This window comes from Podarcis raffonei, chromosome 1 (assembly GCF_027172205.1).
Source record: "Podarcis raffonei isolate rPodRaf1 chromosome 1, rPodRaf1.pri, whole genome shotgun sequence".
Taxonomy (NCBI): Eukaryota; Metazoa; Chordata; class Lepidosauria; order Squamata; family Lacertidae; genus Podarcis; species Podarcis raffonei.
In genome coordinates, this window is record NC_070602.1 from 98,118,028 (window position 1) to 98,138,875 (window position 20,848).

General features: G+C 40.7%; 1 protein-coding gene across 1 annotated transcript in view; it reads right to left on the reverse strand.

The window, feature by feature from the left end:
- Window positions 1-20,848, reverse strand: part of LOC128422168 (von Willebrand factor D and EGF domain-containing protein-like) — a 205,846-nt gene that overhangs the window by 124,727 nt on the left and 60,271 nt on the right. Inside the window, exons 6-11 of the mRNA XM_053405830.1 lie at window positions 17,859-17,948; window positions 14,578-14,713; window positions 7,334-7,551; window positions 5,861-5,934; window positions 3,445-3,721; window positions 792-1,006 (exon numbers count right to left, since the gene is read on the reverse strand). Coding sequence (XP_053261805.1) covers window positions 792-1,006; window positions 3,445-3,721; window positions 5,861-5,934; window positions 7,334-7,551; window positions 14,578-14,713; window positions 17,859-17,948 — 1,010 coding nt within the window. The remainder of the gene's footprint in view (window positions 1-791; window positions 1,007-3,444; window positions 3,722-5,860; window positions 5,935-7,333; window positions 7,552-14,577; window positions 14,714-17,858; window positions 17,949-20,848) is intronic.

Consider the following 20,848-nt stretch of genomic DNA (forward strand, 5'->3'; position numbering starts at 1 on the left):
TTAATAGTCACATTCTTTCTGCATTATATTGGACTGTGGAGCTTTAGTACTTCCCAAGTGCTTGGTCACAGCTAAAGATGCTTCAGAAGATGTGTGGGAAACCTCTGGCCCTCTAGTTGTTGCTGAACTACAACTCCCAGACCATACATGCTGGGGCTGCTTGGAATTATAGTTCAGTGACATCAGGAGGGTTAAAGATGCCCCACACTTGCTTTAGAAGAAGAATGGAGGTGTTTGGATTCCACTTTTGGAAGTTCTCTGAAATGGAAGGTACCTATACTCAGTCCTCCAGCTGGCATTTGAACAGCCATATCAGATGGTTTTTATACGTCCTATTTATTTAACAGAATAGGCTTCTTAAATATTAACATTTCATGCTACACACTTTGCCACATCTTGTCAAAATCTGTCTTTGAATTCCACAGCCATGTACTTGGCATCAGCGTTCAGAAATTAAAGAACAGAGGAAATATCAAAGCCTTCGATTTCTGCCTTCTGTCCCTATTTTACATTTTCCTGGATGGCTGGGAACTGTCCTTTGTAACAGCTCAGAAGGATCTCAGGGCAGTTGGCAATGTGACGTCATTTGTGAATATGAAACTTCTCTCTAACGTTAGCTGAAAATGTGTATTATTTGAGGGGTCTTGAAGGCCAGTGCATTTTCTTTTGTCACTGCAGCTCTGTGCCGGATCATTAAACGAACACTTTTTGAACAGCTTGTATAGAACGCTCTTATAATGGCGATTCATTTTTCGGCGCATCCCTTACCATTGAAAATCTCCTTTCCTTACCTCCAAGCTTTTATGAAGTCCTCCTCAGATGTGTTATTCTGGCGAGAAAGTAAAGGGCTCCCATCAGGCCCATGGAAGTCATTCTGACTGTTTCTGTCAAAGGTGCCACATAAACCTCTGGTGCTATTAAAATCAATGCTTGGTGCCCTTACTGTCAAACTCATTCCCCAGTCGCTCACATCAGCTCGAACAAATGCTCCTGAAGGGAATGAGATCTGGAGAAGGAGCAAATCTGGTGAATATGAACTCCATCAGCAAGTGTGTGTGTGTGTGTGTGTGTGTGTGCACCTGCCAGTGCTTGAATTTTGGGAGAAGCCTTAATGAAAGCTACAAGACATGCAAACTGAGTCCCCCTCCCACATTTTTGGCTAAATCTTTCGCGATGTAACCTTTAAGCAGCAGCTAAGAGGATCCATATAAAAAGCTGGGGGCAGGCTGCCTCTGCCCCTACCACCCCATCAATTAAGCATCAAAGCAGAGACATGCACACACAATAACATGTCATACGCACAATAAAAAATAAGTTGAGACCTGCTATTGGCATCAGTAATCCACAGTGCAATATATCTCAGAAGAAAGCTCCATTGAGTTCAAGAAGTCTTACTCCCAGGTAACCTGCATGCCACTTTCAGGTTACAATCCTGTGCACACTTACGTGGAAGTAAGCTCCACTGAACTCAGGGTACTTACGTCTGAGTAGACCTTCATATGCTTGCTCTCTTGTTTATACTGAACATGATTGTTCAAAATTGTATTTACCATTAGGATCTCTTTTTCTTGATGCTGATAGAGGGAGAAGTACAGTGGTACCCCAGTTTATGAACTTAATCCATTCTGGAAGTCCGTTCTTAAACCAAAACTGTTCTTAAAACGAGGTGCACTTTCCCTAATGAGGCCTCCCGCCACCAGTGCCCTTCCACCGTTTGGATTCTTTTCTTAGACCGAGGTAAAGTTCGCAAACCAGGATACTACTTCTGGTTTTGCGGAGTTCGTAAACCGAATAGTTCTTAAACAGGGCTGTTCTTAAATCGAGGTACCATATATATATATACTTTTAGAATATTCCTTGTAAGACCAATTCACACAGGAAATGATTGTATTTTAAACTGAACAGAACAGTTGTCTCATTATAGAAATGGCTTAGGTTGTTCCTTTGAAAGTGGGGAAAATCTTATTCAGATCAAGGTGGGAAATGGGCCAGCTTTTTATTCTGAAAACAGTGAGTTAGTTTTGATCATGTGAGGACTTAAGCCTGATGGAAATTCCTCACAGTTGTAAGATGCGCACACACCACACACTTAAAGCACATTATTACCCCAAAGAATCCCAGGAACTGCAGAGCGACAATTCGCAGCACCCATTGCAAACTGCCATACCCATAATTTTTTAATGTGCTTTAAATGTATGGTGTGTACACAGCCATATTATCACATGTTTCTCTAGGTTTGTATTTCATTTTATAGCCTGCCTTTCTTCCGGGATTCAAGGTAGTGCCCTCTTCATCTTAGGAGCCAAAGTTTCTTCAGTGCATTAGTATGTCAACGATACGCCATTTAGACTGTGAGGCAATGCCTATGATAGTGTTGTCTTGTGGCACCCTCCTCCTTCTAAAATTAAGCCATTTCTATATGTGCACTGGCAAGGAACCCATCTGAAACCTAGGCTTAAAAATTATCTCTCTTGTATCACTAATCACTGCCCAGGATATTTCTCCTGTTGTTGGGATGTTGAGACAAGCCCTGCCCCCATCAGCATAGGCAAGCTGATATAGAGAGAAGTGTTCCTCTATATACCCATAGCCCAACCTATTTAGGGCTTTGTAGGTCAACACCAGCACCTTGATCAGTGTTCAGGATCAGTGTTATGTGACCTGCGTTATTTATGAACCAGGTAGCAGTCCCCAGTGAGAGTTTTTTGTTTTGTTAAGTGTTCTTAGATAATTAATCCTATTTACTGTTGGTCATTTGGTTCTGTATTTTATGATTCTATAAAATATAAAAGGTTTTATTTGGTTTTGGTTGTACATCACCACTATATATATTTTTTCTTTTGAATTAGTGCTGTATAAATAGTCTTATAATGAATGAATGAATGAATGAATGTGGGGGGAATAGCAGGATGTTGGCTTCCACATCAGCAATGCCGTGGATCAATGATTCTTCCTAGTCTGACATGGATTTAAAACTTACTTGTGCTCACCTATAATTGGTCAGGCACCAATCCCTTCACTTGGATCTAGTCACTCTTTCCATTAGCTTGGCTGGACACAAACCCTACTGTAATCAGTAAATCAGCCAAGTTAGAGAAATCCTTTGCTTTATCAAAGACCATAGTGACCGCTCTGTAAAAAAAGGCAAGCCACTTGTAATGAGACAGAATGTGACTTGCTCAGTGCCACCATTGAGCTTGTGGCTAAGTCAGGGCTTGAACTCCTGCTATGATGTTTTATGGGCAGTATTCTGTCCATTGGAAGACACTTCTTAGCCTTACACTGAGTGGAATTTACCTCAGCTAGGACAGCCTAATACACACCAGTGGTTGGCCATTCAATTTAGCAAGGGATATTCGATCTTTCGCACTGCTTTGTTACAAAAGTAATCTCTCTCGTTGGTAATTATCAAAACCAAAACCCAAATAAATTTGAGATACGTACAGTAATTTTTCTCCCTCCATAGGACTCCATGATTCTGACATTTGGTTGTGACGAGGCTTTGATGCTTTTAATTGCCAGTTGAGGTTTGGTTTCCAGAAACTGCCCATTGCACATATCAAAGATGATGATATCATTATCTTCCCATGCGGCAACACCACAGTTACAAGCAAAGGCAAGATGGCGGTTGCTGCAATGCCACTGACGCACATGCACCTCAAACACTCGGTTCAGGCTTCTGTACAGCACAAAAGTTCCAGTCATGTAGCTGTCATAACGCCTAAGCAATCAAGAGAACAACATAAAGGAAGGATTTACTCACAGTTTGTTAGCTGCTCATTTTTACTCTAGCCAACAAGGCTCCCTAATTAGACCAGTTTGGTGGCTGGCCTCAGAGGGAAAAGAAAATAAACTCTTGGTGAAGAAACACTTTTTCATCAACATAAGCAAACTAATACCACCAGAGTTATTAGCTGGGAGTGCATAAGAATTCATGTGAGGAGCTCATAGCTGCCTGAGAGCCGCTGCCATGGCAACAGGCATGGATAAGGAGGATAAACATTTGATAAAAGTAAATAGGAAAATATCTCTGCCTCCGGGCCTTAATAAATATGTTTTAGTTGTAACTGGATGCTTTACAGCATGATGTTCTTCAAAGCAAAACCAGCGCTCAAATAATATCTTCTGTGACTAATCACCCACTTCGACAAGGTTGACTATGACTAGGTGAACACTTCAAATGAAAAATTAGGGCTCTGCCAGAATCACATTAAAATGAAGTCATATTTCCCCCCCTTTAGAACATCTTGGCTGTAAACATAAGTTTTACTCCTAACTGGATTCTCAGCTGGCAAATGGCCACGTCTGGAACAATTTGTCAGTTTTACTCTTCACTGTTGCATGAGCTCAAGTCTACTACGGTTCACTGAGAAGCTGATGATGTTCTTGCTCTGGAACGCATGCCAACATGGTGGCTGCAACACACTGCATTTAGCTATGGATGACATAAGCTGAGGTGGTTACATGAGTGTTGATTCCATGCAAAATGCTCACAGAAGATTGGCTTTTTCCATATGGCTGAACAAGATGCTTTTCAAAAGCAACTGACACAGAAGGCTCTTATTCCTGTGGCAGTCTAACCTAATAACAATCACTTGGAAATTTCATTGAAATTAATGGAACATTTTGGAGCAAACATGCTAAGGATCACAGTTTCCTAGATTTCAGTGTTATGGCATAATCCTATGAACAGCCATCTTGTGGGATGGAATGAGAAAAGAGGGTCAAAACTTGCTATGAGCCAAGCAAAATGTATTGAATAAAATTCTAGCCATCGTTCATACTTACATTAGGCTTAATTCTCATAAAATTTTATCCCTTTGCTTTGAATATATTAAAAAAAAAATGTCCTGCTTCTATAATGTCATTCCCACACTTCAATGAAGGTGCATTTGCCACCCTCATCCCTTCTTAAAAGATGACTCAAGAGGTGCAAGTAGATAAATAGGTACCACTCTGATGTGAAGGCAAACGGCCTTTCCATGCACTGCTCTGGTTCGCCAGAAGCGGCTTAGTCATGCTGGCCACATGACCCGGAAGCTGTCTGCAGACAAACGTCGGCTCCCTCGGCCAGTAAAGCGAGATGAGCGCCACAACCCCAGAGTTGCCCGCAACTGGACTTAATCGTCAGGGGTCCCTTTACCTTTACCTTACCTACTTCCAAAAGGCCACAGATAGTTAAAGGCCAAATACCTGGTTATAGAGAAAAGCTTTTGCCTGGCACCTAAATATATGTATTGAAGGTGCCAGGCAAGTCTCCCGGGGAGAGCATCCACAAATAGGAAGCCACCACAGAAAAGGCCAATTCTCATGTTCCCACCCTCCGGACCTCTTGTGGAGGGGGCACACAAAACCAGTTTATATGTCCAGGAGTGTGCACACTATACCTTTAAAAGTACATCTGAAGAACAATCTTTCCAGCAAAGAATTCTGGGCACTGTAGTTAACCCTGCACAGAGTTGGAATTCCCAGCAGCTCTTAAGAAATCGCACCACCTATAGCTCTTTGAGGAGGAAAATATGCTTCAAATGTGATTTAAAGGTATAGCGTACACACAGCCTTAATTAAATCCTCATTTGCAGAAGCTATTGGAATTTAGTTAATCTGGTTAATTGGTTTGTTGTTATAGTTTAATAGCTATAACTATCATCCTATTTTCTGGTCTCACGAGTCTTTCTGGGTGTGACAGCAAATGCTAGAAACTTGGAAGGCACTTTATTCATGTGAGTGTTTAACGTCCCTTGGATTCTGCACTACAGCATTTACTGTAAACTCATAAAATAGCATCCTAGATAGCTGAACAGAATACTAAAGCATATCATTATTGTGAAGCCAAATAGCTTCATGAAAGAATACTCACCATCCATCAAATGTGATGATGTGTGGATCAGTCAAAGAGTAGCAGTTCTCTGTGGGGAGGTCTTGAACTGTGACCTAGTTAAAATGAGATGTGTAATGCATACAGTCTCTGAGGCAGAGCTCCATTTTTTATTTTATTTTTTTACTCATAAAACATTATGGGCTGCATTTGACTTTTATGGGTGAATGAAACAAAATGTGACTTTTAAAGTGTGTTACAGGATCAGTATTTCCTGTGTTTTACTTATTATCATTACTTATTTTATATGCACCCAGCAAGTATATAAAGGCTATATAATTTATTTCTTCTAGGTAAACATCAGCAAAAAAACATGTCTCTCCCTGCCCATCCAAAAAAAGTTTATAATAAAAAAGTTTTTAACTGGAAGTGTGTGAAATCTAGAATCCTGAAAAGCAAAGTAGGGATCAATGAATCAATCTATTTCTGATCCATGTCATTTCTGCATGTGCTTACTAATAAGTCATTAGTTTCTGCATTAATCTGAGAGTTCTTAAATGACTTAGTGAAGATTTTTAACTAGACCCGGATCTTGGCTTCATTGTTGTAAGCTTTTAACATAATCAAATCAACTATATATCAGAACCTTGTTAGCAGATGAAACAAATATTTTTATTAGAACAACAAATTTGAGATTCAGTGTCAATGTCTACAAAGTGATACCACAGAGTTAAATATTGACACAGAATCTCAAGACACTTATTAGGATTTACCCCAGTAATTCCATTGATTCCTTTCAATTATGGTTGTGCGATCTTAGCTTTCTTGCTGATCATAAGCATTTACCGTATTTTTTGCTCCATAAGACTCACCTTTTTCCTCCTAAAAAGTAAGGGGAAATGTGTGTGCGTCTTATGGAGCGAATGCAGGCGGGAAGCTCTGAAAGGGAGCGCTGACCAGAGCCTAGGATGCATACAGGCTCTGCTCAGCACTCCCTTTAAAGAATATTTTTTTCCTTGCATTCCCCCTCTAAAAACTAGGTGCGTCTTATGGTCAGGTGCGTCTTATGGAGCGAAAAACACGGTAGTCATATGTAAATCCTATCAGGCAATGAGACTTACTTTCAAATACATGTGTTTACGATCATTGCCTTTGTCTGCATTCAAGCAGACTTAAGATTGCTTCACACACATTTTTAGGTGCAATGTGTTTATAACTTTATAGCTCCAAATGGGACACAATGAGACAAACATGTACTGTATTTGAAAATAAAAATATATAAAAGTTACACTCACTAGAGAGACATGATTAGCTGCAGTTTTCTGGCCTTATTCAGATTATCAAATGTGAAATTACTTGGGGTGGTTGGAGGGGAGAACATGATACAAGGGTACACATAAAGTAGATGGGGATTTTCTCTGGGACAGAATAATGAATTACAAATACAAAAATAAATAGGAAAGCAATGCCTTGGTTAGAATGCTCTTCTCAAATTCATTGTTTGTTTAAACCTACTTTGACATCCACTGGTGTATAATCCCGCCAAAGCGGCTCGCTCGTTTGGACAGGCTCCACTCTGATATAGCTGGTGAGGTTTCCATCCTCAACAAAGTCATTCACAGCCCTTACAGTTACCGAAGCTCTTGCACAGCTACCTTCCTCGCAGGGCATGTGTTCCAGAGCCACCTGGCATGTTGAGAGAGCGATGTCTGGGGACCTCCTTCCCAGATCATCTAAAATGCAAATATATTGGCATTCATAACTCTGTTGAGAAGTTAATAGCTAGGTTTTCTTTTTAATCAAAGGAAGATGGATGGTTTTCCATCTGTGATCAGAATAATTGTTGCTATTACAACAGCCAGACATGAACTCAAACAGAACCATTATATGCAAAAAATGACAGCACGAAAAACACACACTTCTCTCTCTCTATTTTAAATCTCATAAGCTCTCTCTCTCTCTCTCTCTCTCTCTCTCTCCCTCCCTCCCTCCCTCCCTCCAAGAAAAGAAAAGAAAAGAAAAGGGTTTCAGTACTCCATACTGGTAAGTACTAGCATAAAAAGGCTATATAAAAATATTATATATATCTCTATAGCTATAGAGAAAGAGAGGAGAAGAGAGAGAGAAGGATCGAATACATGCATTCAATACATGAAAACAGCAATACTTTGGCTGCAATCTTGTACTTGCTTACCTGGGAGTAAGCCCCATCTTGGGTAGGCATGTATATGATTGCAATGTTAACAACAGCAGAAGACCAGATCAAAATAGTGACAGTGATATCAGAAGCCAACATCCCCCACAAACAGCTCAATTCCCTGGGGAATAAAATAGTCTTCATTTTCTTTCTAAAAACTTAAAGAACTTGATGAGTTTGCCTGTGGTTGGAGTTCACCAGAATATGCATCACAGCAGAAAACAAATCAAAACAGAAATCTCCTGTTTTACAGAATTCATCATGAGATTTCTTGAATTTGGAGATCTCTTTCTGCATTTGTGAATGACCAATATTCACTATGCTTTTCAGTGCTGATATTTTAGCTTTGCTAGATGTGAAATAATAATAATAATAATAATAATAATAATAATAATAATAATAATAATAATAATAATAGTAATAATAATTTATTTATACCCTGCCCATCTGGCTGGGTTTCCCCCGCCACTCTGGGCGGCTTCCAACAAAATATTAAAATGCAGTGGTCTGTTAAACATTAAAAGCTTCCCTAAACAGGGCTGCCTTCAGATGTCTTCTAAAGTCTGGTTGTTGTTTTTCTCTTTGACATCTGGTGGGAGAGTGTTCCACAGGACAGGTGCCACTACCGAGAAGGCCCTCTGCCTGGTTCCCTGTAAGTTGGCTTCTTGCAGTGAGGGAACCGCCAGAAGGCCCTCGGAGCTGGACCTCAGTGTCTGGACAGAACAATGGGGGTGGACACGCTCCTTCAGGTATACTGGACCAAGGCCATTTAGGGCTTCAAAGGTCAGCACCAACACTTTGAATTGTGCTCGGAAACATACTAGGAGCCAATGTAGGTCTTTCAATTTCAAATATGTCGTTTAATCGATTTAAATCCGTGTTATATATTTTACATCCAGCAGCCTCAAACATGAGCTAATTTTTTTTTAAAAAAAGTATTTAAAAACCTATTCTATAGGTTTCTTCACATATTGCTTTCTGGCACAAGTCATCTTCACTTTGACAGGGGGAGCCTTGTCACAGGTGATGGATTGAGAAAATGTCTTTCTGCATAAGGACTCTTATATCAGCTTCCCAGCAGCAGTACCTCATGCAAAAAAATGACATTTGTGTCACTCTTCATACATTAAACACAATACTGACAATCTCTGTGTCAGATAAGGTAAAATGTGAAATGGCCTTTAGATCAAGGATCAGTTAAATAACACAAATATATCGATACTCATGAAATGTTTAGCTGTAAATGCATACAAATATAAAATGTGTCATATTTTCTGTCACTGAAACAATCTTCTTCAACACCACTGAAATAATCACAACCCTACATATATGTGTATACTAAGGACTAAGTCCTATTAAATTTGATGGAACTTACTCTCAGGTAGGCATTTTATTAATTTGTTTGTTTGTGTGTTTGTTTGTTTTGCATACCACCCTATACCTGCAGTCTCAGGGAGGTTCGTAGGATAAAATATACCATTACACTGCAAGCCTTAGGATAGAGAATCATCACAGCTCATAGTCATCTATTATGTGCACATCGATACATTTGAAGCACATTCTTTTCCTCAAAGAATTCTGGGCACCAGGCACACCGAATTGGTGGGACTGTCGTGTGTGTGTGACATCATATGTGTGACACCCCGCCCCCATCAGGCCACACCTGCTTGGACGCAGGGGTGTCTACCGGGATGCTCTGACGATTGCAGAGGGCAGCACGGAGGGCGAAAATCGGCCTCCCACTTGCCACACTGGCACATACCCAGGGACAGTGGGGGATGGTAGCCACCTCAATATTAGGGTGGCTGCACCCCCTGCCTCAAAATATTGAGGGGGTTTAGGCCCCTTTTGCCCCATATACCCGGCGCGGCTGCTGGACACTGTAGTTTGACCCTCGTTGTCGGTTGAAATGTTATGGGCAAGATCCAGTGTTGCACTAGCAAAGGCAGTGGGGCTTCTCCTTTCTTCCCTCCCCTCTGTATATCCCCCATTTTAGAAGTACATGGGGGGTGCAGGGGGAGGAGGAGAAGGGGAAGTTTGCACAAGCAGGAGTCTATTGCACAAATAGGGGTGGGTGTGTCCCTATTTATTGGGGGCTTTTCTGGATTGTGTGCACTGTGTGTTGCTTCATTTATAATTTCAGCCTGCATCAGATGTTTCTTCTGAAGCATCAGTAGTAAACTGTAGAACAGATTTACAACAGTGCACTCCTTTGGATGTTGACGTCTTTCTGCTGTGTTCAGTTGTTAGTGTGTTTAGAATTGCAGCCTAAGAGCTTTCAGTGATAAGGAGAAGTAGTTCCCGATAAGATAAATGGATTACAAAAAATTTCACAAGAAAGTAAACTTATGTTGAACTGTAAAATATCTGACCAGGAGATAGAAGGTGCCATTCAAAATATGCAAGTAGGCAAGTCTCCAGGACCGGATGGGTTGACTTCCAGCTATTATAGACTCTTGAAAGAGTGGCTATTGCAACCATTGAAGGAAGTCTGTAATGAAATCTTGGAGGGCAAAAGGGCACCAGAATCGTGGAAAGAGGCCTATATTACACTAATACCAAAAACAGAGACTGAAAAGACTCAACTTAGGAACTACCGTCCCATATCCCTATTAAATGTGGATTACAAAATCTTTGCTGACATTTTGGCTAAGAGACTGAAAAAAGTACTGATTGAGGAGATTCATAAGGACCAAGCGGGCTTTCTTCCGGGAAGACATCTTTCTGATAACTTGAGGAATATAATTGATATTTTGGAAAAGCTAGAAGTGAACATAAATACCAAGGCAGTTGTGATATTTGTGGACGCGGAGAAAGCCTTTGACAATATTTCTTGGAGTTTTATGAAAAAGAACCTGCAGGGTATGGGGGTAGGCCATGGTTTTGAGAATGGTATAGGTGCAATATACTCAGAACAAACGGCCAAATTAATTGTAAATAATGTGGTTACGGAACAATTTAAGATAGAAAAAGGGACACGACAGGGATGCCCAATTTCCCCTCTGCTCTTTATATCGGTCCTGGAGGTTTTGCTGAATATGATTAGAAGGGACCGGATGGTTAAAGGCATACAGGTTGGAGCTAAACAGTTCAAATTGAGAGCATTTGCAGATGATCTAGTTTTGACATTACAGGAGCCAGAATCTAGTACCAAAAGAGTTTTAGAATTAATTCAAGAATTTGGTCAGGTTGCAGGGTTTAAATTGAACAAGTTAAAAACTAAGGTTCTTGAGAAAAACTTAACACCGATTGAAAGAGAGAAGTTTCAGAATGAAACAGGACTGACTGTGGTTAAGAAAGTGAAGTACTTGGGGATTAATATGACAGCTAAAAATGGGAATTTGTTTAAAGATAATTATGAAAAATATTGGGCTGAAGTGAAAAAAGATTTAGAAATTTGGTCAAATTTGAAGTTTTCCTTATTGGGTCGAATTGCAGCTATAAAGATGAATGTATTGCCTAGAATGTTGTTTTTGTTTCAAACATTGCAAATTTTGGACAAGATGGACTGTTTCAAGAAGTGGCAGAAAGACATTTCTAAATTTGTCTGGCAGGGCAAGAAGCCTAGAATAAAATTTAAGATATTAACTGATATAAAGGAAAGGGGTGAATTTGCCCTGCCAGACTTTAAACTTTATTATGAGTCAGCAGCATTCTGCTGGTTGAAAGACTGGCTGCTTCTTAAGAATACAGACATTTTGGATCTTGAAGGTTTTAACAATGTATTTGGGTGGCATGCATATTTGTGGTACGACAAGGTTAAAGCACATAAAGCTTTCAAAAACCATATTGTCGGGAGAGCATTGTTTAATGTTTGGATTTGATATAAGGATCTATTGGAAAATAAAACTTCAAGGTGGTTGTCACCAATGGAGGCTAAGGCTCAGAGAAAACTTAACATGGAGGCCAAATGGCCAAAATACTGGGAAATTTTGGAACAAGAAGGGGACAGACTGAAATTGCAGAGTTTTGAGAAATTGAAAGATAAAGTGCGAGATTGGCTTCATTATTACCAGATAATGGAGGTTTACAATTCGGACAAGAAAGTTGGTTTCCAGGTGGAAAAATCTAAATTGGAAACAGAATTGTTAGAATCCAAAACGAAGACTTTGTCAAAAATGTATAACTTGCTGCTGAAATGGAATACCCAGGATGAGACGGTTAAATCTGTAATGATTAAGTGGGCACAAGACGTTGGACACAATATTATGTTTGCTGACTGGGAACAGTTGTGGACCACCGGGATTAAATTTACGGCATGTAATGCCTTAAGAGAAAATATTATGAAAATGATATATAGGTGGTACATGACCCCAGTCAAGCTTGCAAAAATTTACCATTTGCCCGATAATAAATGTTGGAAATGTAAGGAAAATGAAGGTCACCTTTGGTGGACGTGTCCCAGGATTAAGGCTTTCTGGGAAATGATATATAATGAATTGAAAAAGGTATTTAAATATACCTTCTTGAAGAAACCAGAGGCCTTTCTCTTGGGCATGGCCGGCCAAGTGGTGCTAAAGAAGGACAGAACTTTTTTTATGTATGCTACAACAGCAGCAAGAATACTCATCGCAAAGTATTGGAAGACGCAAGATCTACCCACTCAGGAAGAATGGCAGATGAAACTGATTGACTGTATGGGATTGGCAGAAATGACGAGCAGAATCCGTGACCAGGGAGAAGAGTCGGCAGAAGAAGATTGGAAAAAATTTAAGGACTATTTACAGAAATATTGTAAAATTAAGGAATGCTGAATGATGTTGGATTGAAATTGAGTGGTTTCTAGCTGTAATGATATAAAGGAATATGGATGAAAAAAAAGGGTTTGGATAGAAAATAATGTGATATTATAAGCTGTAATGCTTTAAGGTAAGGATTTGCTGAACAAAGAATTTAAAAGGGAATACAAGAAGGGGAGGTATGAGGAGGTCAGAGAAATATGTTACTGAAAAGATTGTATTTTGAACTATATGTCTTTTTTAAAAAATTTTTGTTTGTTTTTTGTTTGTATAAAAAATTGAAAATCTTAATAAATATCTTTTTTAAAAAAAGAAGAACCACCCATTATTTTTTAACCATCTAAGTAACATTGCAACCTGATCCTAATATTTATTGCACTAGTTAGTTATGAGTACACAGGAGATGACATCTGCTACAGTGGCACAACTTTTCAAAGCAATGATATTTTTAAGCCATCACCAGGCTTCCAAAGAAATTACCCCAGTGGCCAGCAACTTAACAGGGCCAGATATTTAGAATCCTGGTTCCAATGTGCAATTATCATCATCATCATCATCATCATCATCATCATCATCATCATATCATTTTCTTCCATACAAATATGTTCAAATCTTACAAATAAGAAACTAGGGTTGAGAGGAAGTGATTAATTGCTGACTGGGAACAGTTATGGACCACCGGTATAAAATTTACGGCATGTAATGCCTTAAGAGAGAACATTATGAAAATGATTTATAGGTGGTACATGACCCCAGTCAAGCTTGCAAAAATTTACCATTTGCCCAATAATAAATGTTGGAAATGCAAGGAAACTGAAGGTACTTTCTATCACCTTTGGTGGACGTGCCCAAGGATTAAGGCCTTCTGGGAAATGATATATAATGAAATTAAGAAGGTGCTTAAGTGTACCTTTCATAAAAAACCAGAGGCTTTTCTCCTGGGCATGGTAGGCCAATTGGTGTCAAAGAAAGATAGGATGTTTTTTATGTATGCTACAACAGCAGCGAGAGTTCTACTAGCAAAGTATTGGAAGACACAAGAACTACCCACACTGGAAGAGTGGCAGACGAAGGTGATCGATTACATGGGACTAGCAGAGATGACGAGCAGAATCCGTGACCAAGGGAAAGAGACGGCGGAAGAAGATTGGAAGAAATTTAAACTTTATCTTAAAAATATTTGTAAAATTATTGAGTGTTAAAATGTCATGGGTAAAGCATAACAGATTTGCAGCGATAAATGATTGGATAAGAGTTAAAGAAAGGAATTAATAATAATTTGGATCAGGGGTTGCTGGAAAAAAAAGTTTAAAACAGAGATGCAGAAAAGGGGGGCATGGGGAAGTCGCTGAAATTGGGCATATGAAAAAATCTATGAAATTATACATGTTTATATGTTTGTTTGTTTGTGTTTGTCTTTTGTATTGTTTTATATTATATGTGGAAAAACCAATAAAAAATTTTATAAAAAAAAAAAGAGAGGAAGTGATTAATCTCGCTAGTGAGTTTATTGCAGTAAACACACACACACATACACACGTGTGTACACACCTTTGTGTACGTGACTATAAGTAATACCATTATTAGTCAAATTAGCCTAAAACATTAAGCCAAATAGTTTAATGCACTGACCACAAGCTTTAAGTACTTTCCCCCCATCTCTCTGGTTTTATAGCCAATCACTTTGTTTGTCTTATGAAGCCCTCTAGCAGTAAATGATGGCAGTTCTCCTACCTATGCTATGCTCTTAGATTCATTACAGAGATTTCAGGGAAAGTCAGCAAAAGTGTTTGATCAAATGCTCACTGACATAAGACTCTTACCAGAATCCCCGGTAGTCAGCTGCAAAGTAATTTTACAGATGTCATCCTGGCCCAGACAGGTAATAGGGATGGTACTTAGGATTGTCAAAATATGCTCTTCACTATCTTCTGCAATTTGTATGGATTCTGGCACAAACTGGAAATAGAGACAGATGATCAGTCTTACACTGCACTCATATTAAGCCTTGGCCTGTTTTGATGGCAAATGGCCTCTGATTGAAGGCACAAGTGAATTTTCAGTTATTGCATCAGAAGTTTCCCTTTCAAGAAGGAGGAACATTTTCCCTGAAAAAGCAGGCAATATATAGATTTTTAAAAACATTTTTTTAAGGCTAATTTGGGGAGGGAGAATGAAGAGTAGTTTCCAAGTTTTGAATCTCTGAAGGAAAGATACTCAAAACTTGCCCTTCCTGCCGCTGCGCCCCCAACTTTTGCCACCACTGCGCCCCCAACTTGTCAGCAGCCGGGGCACTTCCTCAAAATGTTGCCGCTTGGCTTCTCCAATCTGGGGAGTGGGACTCAATCAGCAATATGTCTCACGGAAATGCCCTGGCTTTTGCCAAACTTGGTAGGAGCCGGGGTGCACCTCAAAACGTAGCTGCTCGGCTTCTCTGCCCGGGGACAGGGAGGACAAGCGCCAATGGCACATGCCGGAATGCCTTCCTTCAGGCAGCAGAAGCGGTGGGGCAGGTGTTTCCTCCCCACCTCATAGGCGAGCCAGCTCTGCGGGATGGGATTCTGTTTGCACCAGGGAAGACCTCTGTAGGTGTATGTGTGGCCACAGGTGCTATGTTGGTGACATATGGGCAATGTCTTGAGAAGTCACAGCTCCGTGGTATAGCATGCAGTTTTGCATGCAGAAGAGTCAGTGCCAAACTTCCCTATTTAAAGACCCTCAGAGATAGCAGAGCTGGGAAAGACCTGGATCTAAAGCTTTGGAGAGCTGCTGTCAGTCAGAATGGACAAGAATGGGCTTGATGGGCAGCTTCTTGTGTTCATAACAGGAAAGGGGGAGAGGAGGCAGCCTCAAGTTGCTCTAGAGACGAATTATTTGCACCTATTGCTGTGCTTTTGCTTTGTTGAAACCAGTCACTAAGGAAGGGTTTTCACATGGTGTCTTATTCAGCTTTTGCCTTGCTTATTCTCTCTCACGACTTTGATAGCACCTTAAGAAGATCTGAGCTTGCTGCTACTCCAAGATAAGGTGAAATTGCTATTTTGGTGGCTCGCCGAGGTTTCTGCTTAGCTCTCAAACATTCTGCCAAATTAGCCACCGTAATTGCTTATTAAGTAAAAATTGCCTTAATTTCCTAATGTTACCTTTTGCTTTTGAACATCTTCAGTAATTACAAAATCATTTTCAGGAATAGCAGGGTAATTGTTTCTTATTTCTGATGCAGGAGAAAAAATCCTTTTGAAAAATCCTAATAACTAACAGCATGGAACCGATTTGCTCAGTGCAGAGCTACTAGTAAAAAAAAAAAAAGTTAATTAAAATGTGCTGGGCTGTATATTAGGATAATTAGCTGGTCATATGGCTTGCACATTACTCTGCTTTCTATGTGTAAGGTAAAGGGGGGGGACTAATTTATGCTAATGCATATGCTTTATGCCGAGTCTGGGACCAGCCTGAGACATTTTGTTGCCTGAAGTGAAAGGCAAGATGACACCTCCCCGTTCCATGTACAAGAGCCAGCAGGGCAGGTAGCTGAATCTTATTTCATTACTAGCAGTAGGACAGCAGCCTCCATTGCATTCCATGGCTGCCTTGCATAGACAGCACAGAGGCAGACAAGACACACATCTCTATCTTTCAACACCTCCCTACTAATCCTCACCCTCAAGCAGCTCCCTCACTCAACCTAATGGTAGGGTTGAGTGTGCAGAGTTTGGCCATTTGTTTCTCCATCTTGTTAAGTATTGGCTACACTACTGGCAGAAGCTCTCTGGGGCTTAAGGCAGGGTTCCCCCACCCCAGTACCTGCTACTTCCGAATGTCCAGTTGGAGAGGCTAGGGGTTGAAACAGAAACCTTATAGATCAGCCTTCCCCAACCTGGTGCCTTCCAGATATTTTGGACTCCAACTCCCATTATCCCTGGACATGGGCCATGCTGCTTGGGGCTGATGGGAGTTGTAGTCCAACAGTACCTTGAGGGCATCACCTTGGAGACAGAAGAACAGCTGTTATAGATACCAAGTATATGCTATAATGAGGGATGCGGGTGGCGCTGTCGGTCCCTGCTCCTGCCAACCTAGCAGTTCTAAAGCACGTCAAGGTGCAAGTAGATAAATGGGGCCTGGAGAGAATTGTAGCCTGTGGAAGGGACATGGGCTAGGGAGATATTGAGAGCCAGGTAGATGCACCCCTCGCCCTGCTCTGGAGTCTGTATCTCTGTGGTTTCTGCAGTCTATAGTGTCATATGAGTTTTCGAAAGAGAGAGATGCCACATTACCCAAAGATGGGGATTGTGCTGTTAGGTCTCCCATCAAAGGCATTAGGTATGAATCAAAGTGAAGTCTGGCCCATAAATAATGTATTGTCCCATAAATAATAATGGCAGACTTAGCATGCAGGTCCTTGTTTTTATAGGCTCAGCTTTTGAAAACTAATCTGTACTACAGCCTCCTTAATGGAATGACTTTTTTTTTTGGCCAGTTATTTATATTGCATTCCAGAAAAAGCTAACAAAGGGGGAAAGAAAGGCTCTTTTATGAAATATCTGCTACCGAATGGCCAACCAAGGTCAGAAAATGTTTTAGTCTGCTAAAATTCTCCATTAACATAATGGGGGGTTGCCCCCAGAGTTTTGTGAATGGGAGAGCGCAGCATTCAAAGGATGCAGACGCTAAATGCCAGTCTTCGCAAAAGCTGTCCATTTAAAGACGTCCCAACTTTTATTTCACATTGTGTGAGAGACAACCGCAAGTGCTCAGGCATTATGACCAAATCACTCTGAATTTGCAGAACTGTGCCTATCTACTTAAGGTTGCATATAATCACCTCTCGGAAGGTGAATGAACATGAAACGCTTTCACAATACATTTCTCGGCACCTAGATGCTGTAGCTGTTAGTGCCTTTAGAAAGTCTGATAGAATGATTGATAGAATGGCAGGCAATTTTTGGAGACATTTTCTCCTTGGGCACCTAAGAAGTACACTGTTTATAATCACCAAAGCCAATTTTACAGTGTGTTGTCTTGCAGAGCAAGGTGGTTAATATAGAAATCTCCATTGAGGATATGCTAGAGAAGTTTGTTAAATGAGGTCTTTTGCTGTTACCTTAATCCCAGCATAGAATCCATCGCTTTCTTCAGGGAAAGACTGTTGATCAGGAGAGTCCCACCTAAAAGCTGTGACAGTGCAAAAGACCTGCAATAAATAAATTGTCCATTTTACAACTTTTTTCTTTTCTTTTTAAATTAAGAGTTTATGAAGAGTGATTGAAGGTGTTGTAAAGGTTTGGCTGAGATATTCTACCCTATGAAAAGTGATTTTGCTGTTTTGCCTTTCCCTTTGCTGGCTGCAAAGCCAATGCATTCGCCAAGTGGGGAACCCAGGGGGGGCAGCCATCCTCCCATATTTTGAAATGGAAAATTCCATGTACTTACAGATATCCATAGGTGTCTTCTGTAGCAATGAAAAGCTGATATCCCTCACTCTGGGTAGGCAAGTATGGAGGGCTTGGATCAGGTAGTTTTGACGTTCAGAAATAATGCTAGCTGGAACTAGGGCATCTGGTTATTAATCAGTACAGTGGTACCTCAGGTTAAGAACCTCATTCATTCTGGAGGTCCGTTCTTAACCTGAAATTGTTCTTAACCTGAAGCACCACTTTAGCTAATGGGGCCTCCCACAGCCACTACGCGATTTCTGTTCTCATCCTGAAGCAAAGTTCTTAACCTGAGGTACTATTTCTGGGTTAGTGGAGTCTGTAACCTGAAGCATCTGTAACCTGAGGTACCACTGTAGAACATTAAAGCTGATTTGTGGTGATTGTGTAGTGATTTCTGCAGCTGTATTTGTTCTACACCACAATTTTCAGGCGTAAATACATTTTAAAAAACCATTAATGGCAGACATGCCTCTCAAAACACCCAGGGGCAATTTGTATCTTTCTGAAATGGTTAATCAGGCATTCATGTTCCAGAGACACACATGCAAGCCTTGCCTTCAATATCCATCGGCACTCAAGCTGCTCTTTAGATCTTTGCATGGATTTCTGAAGGTTGTATTGTATTGTATTGTATTGTATTGTATTGTATTGTATTGTATTGTATTTAAAGTGTGTTTGATTGAATTTGCTTAGAAACTGTCCCCACTACTAGAAACCTTGACAAGCCAGAGTTTTCACTGGTGAGGAAGCTTCTATGCAAGTTCAGCTGGAAATGTTTTCAAAACCGTTTAGAGACCTTTGTGCTAATCACATGGTCTGAAGACCAGGCAACATGGGAGGCAGGGATTGTGCATGTTCCCTTGTCTCTATTCTAAACTGTTAACTTGTTCAAACAGGGCTTTGATGACACACATATCTGTCCTTCAAAGGTTGCATGCTTACTGTGAGAAGCACAACTGTAACCCTCAGGCCACACATCAGTGCATGCACCTACCTTCATAGCTGGCTTTAAGAGGGTGTGTGCAAGAGTTTAGTGATGCTTAGCAGAGTGTTGCCCAGGATGGGGGGGAGGTCATTGCAAAGTGGCCACCAGGTTTTTGTGGTGGCTATGTTTTATTTTGTTTGGTTTTATCAAAGCTAAAACTTCAGGAAAATAAAGATGATTGGCATAACTGCCATGTTAAGGACACCATAGTGCAGGGCTCAGTTTGGGTGGGGTCACACAAGTGTCACCAGTGGGATAAGCCCTGGCATTTAAGGAAAGGTTGTGTCCCAATAGCAGTGCATTGGGGTGGGTCAATGAATTGGAGATTGTGGCAAGACTCAAAAGAACTGTTGAGCTAGTTCTACATGCTTAACATCTCTTTGGAATATGTTTCTTGGACAACATCCCTTGACAGCAGATGACAAAAGACTGAGAAAATGAGGGGCTTGTGAAATCATTTTGTGGTGTGATATGAAGCCTGCTGCTCAAAGAAAAATGCAAAATAAAAAAACCTCACAGAGGGAAGATCAGCTGTTGAGTTCAGCTAACGTAGCTTTTGGGTCACAGCCTACACAGTGTGGTGTAGTGGTTAAGAGCGGTAGTCTTGTAATCTGGGGAACCAGGTTCGCGTCTCCGCTCCTCCACATGCAGCTGCTGGGTGACCTTGGGCCAGTCACACTTCTCTGAAGTCTCTCAGCCCCACTTACTTCACAGAGTGTTTGTTGTGGGGGAGGAAGGGAAAGGAGAATGTTAGCCGCTTTGAGACTCCTTAAAGGGAGTGAAAGGCTGGATATCAAATCCAAAATCATCTTCTTCTTCTTCTTCTTCTTCTTCTTCTTCTTCTTCTTCTTCTTCTTATTTACCAGGAAAGAGGGAGGCCTGTGCATTTGTATTGTACTATCCAAATTCTATCCAACAACCCAAGTATAGCTCCCATACAGAAACTTACTGCCTGCTTTCTTAGGCTGTGTTCATGGGGCAAGGCTTTGCACTAGTTTAGGTTAAAATAAATCCTTTCTAAAAAGACAGAGATACCTTTTATATCATATGTTGAGCTTCGGTTTTGAGAAGCCATTTCCTCGCTTTTACCCAGTGTACAAACACTTTCCAAAGGACAGCAAGGTCTATTTTTCAGAAAGCGCAAGAGTTCTGGCCAATTATGTTTGCTCATACAGTAGCGATACAATTGTTATCTTCACTGAGGCAACACACCATCTACTATCTTAATGGGGTTCTTTCACCCTAGTAAACTTTTTTCCCTTCCCCTTTTCCAAGGCTAAACCAGCAAGTACTGTACCTTGAACAAAAATCTGTATCATGTGAAGTGGTCCTTATACCAGAACTTTTCATTTTTGTAAAAAAAAAAAGGATGAGTGTTGAGCATGCTAGGCACCCCTGTCTTCCACTGCCTCCCGCAGTTTGGTCAAACTCATGCTGGTAGCTTCGAGAACACTGTCCAACCATCTCGTCCTCTGTCGTCCCCTTCTCCTTGTGCCCTCAATCTTTCTCAACATCAGAGTCTTTTCCAGGGAGTCTTCTCGTCTCATGAGGTGGCCAATGTTAATGCATTTACCCCTTTACAAAATGAATATGCAATCCAAATCCATAGTTCCCACTGAAATTTGGGGAAGAGCCATAGCTTAGTGGCACAGAATCTGCTTTGCAGGTGGG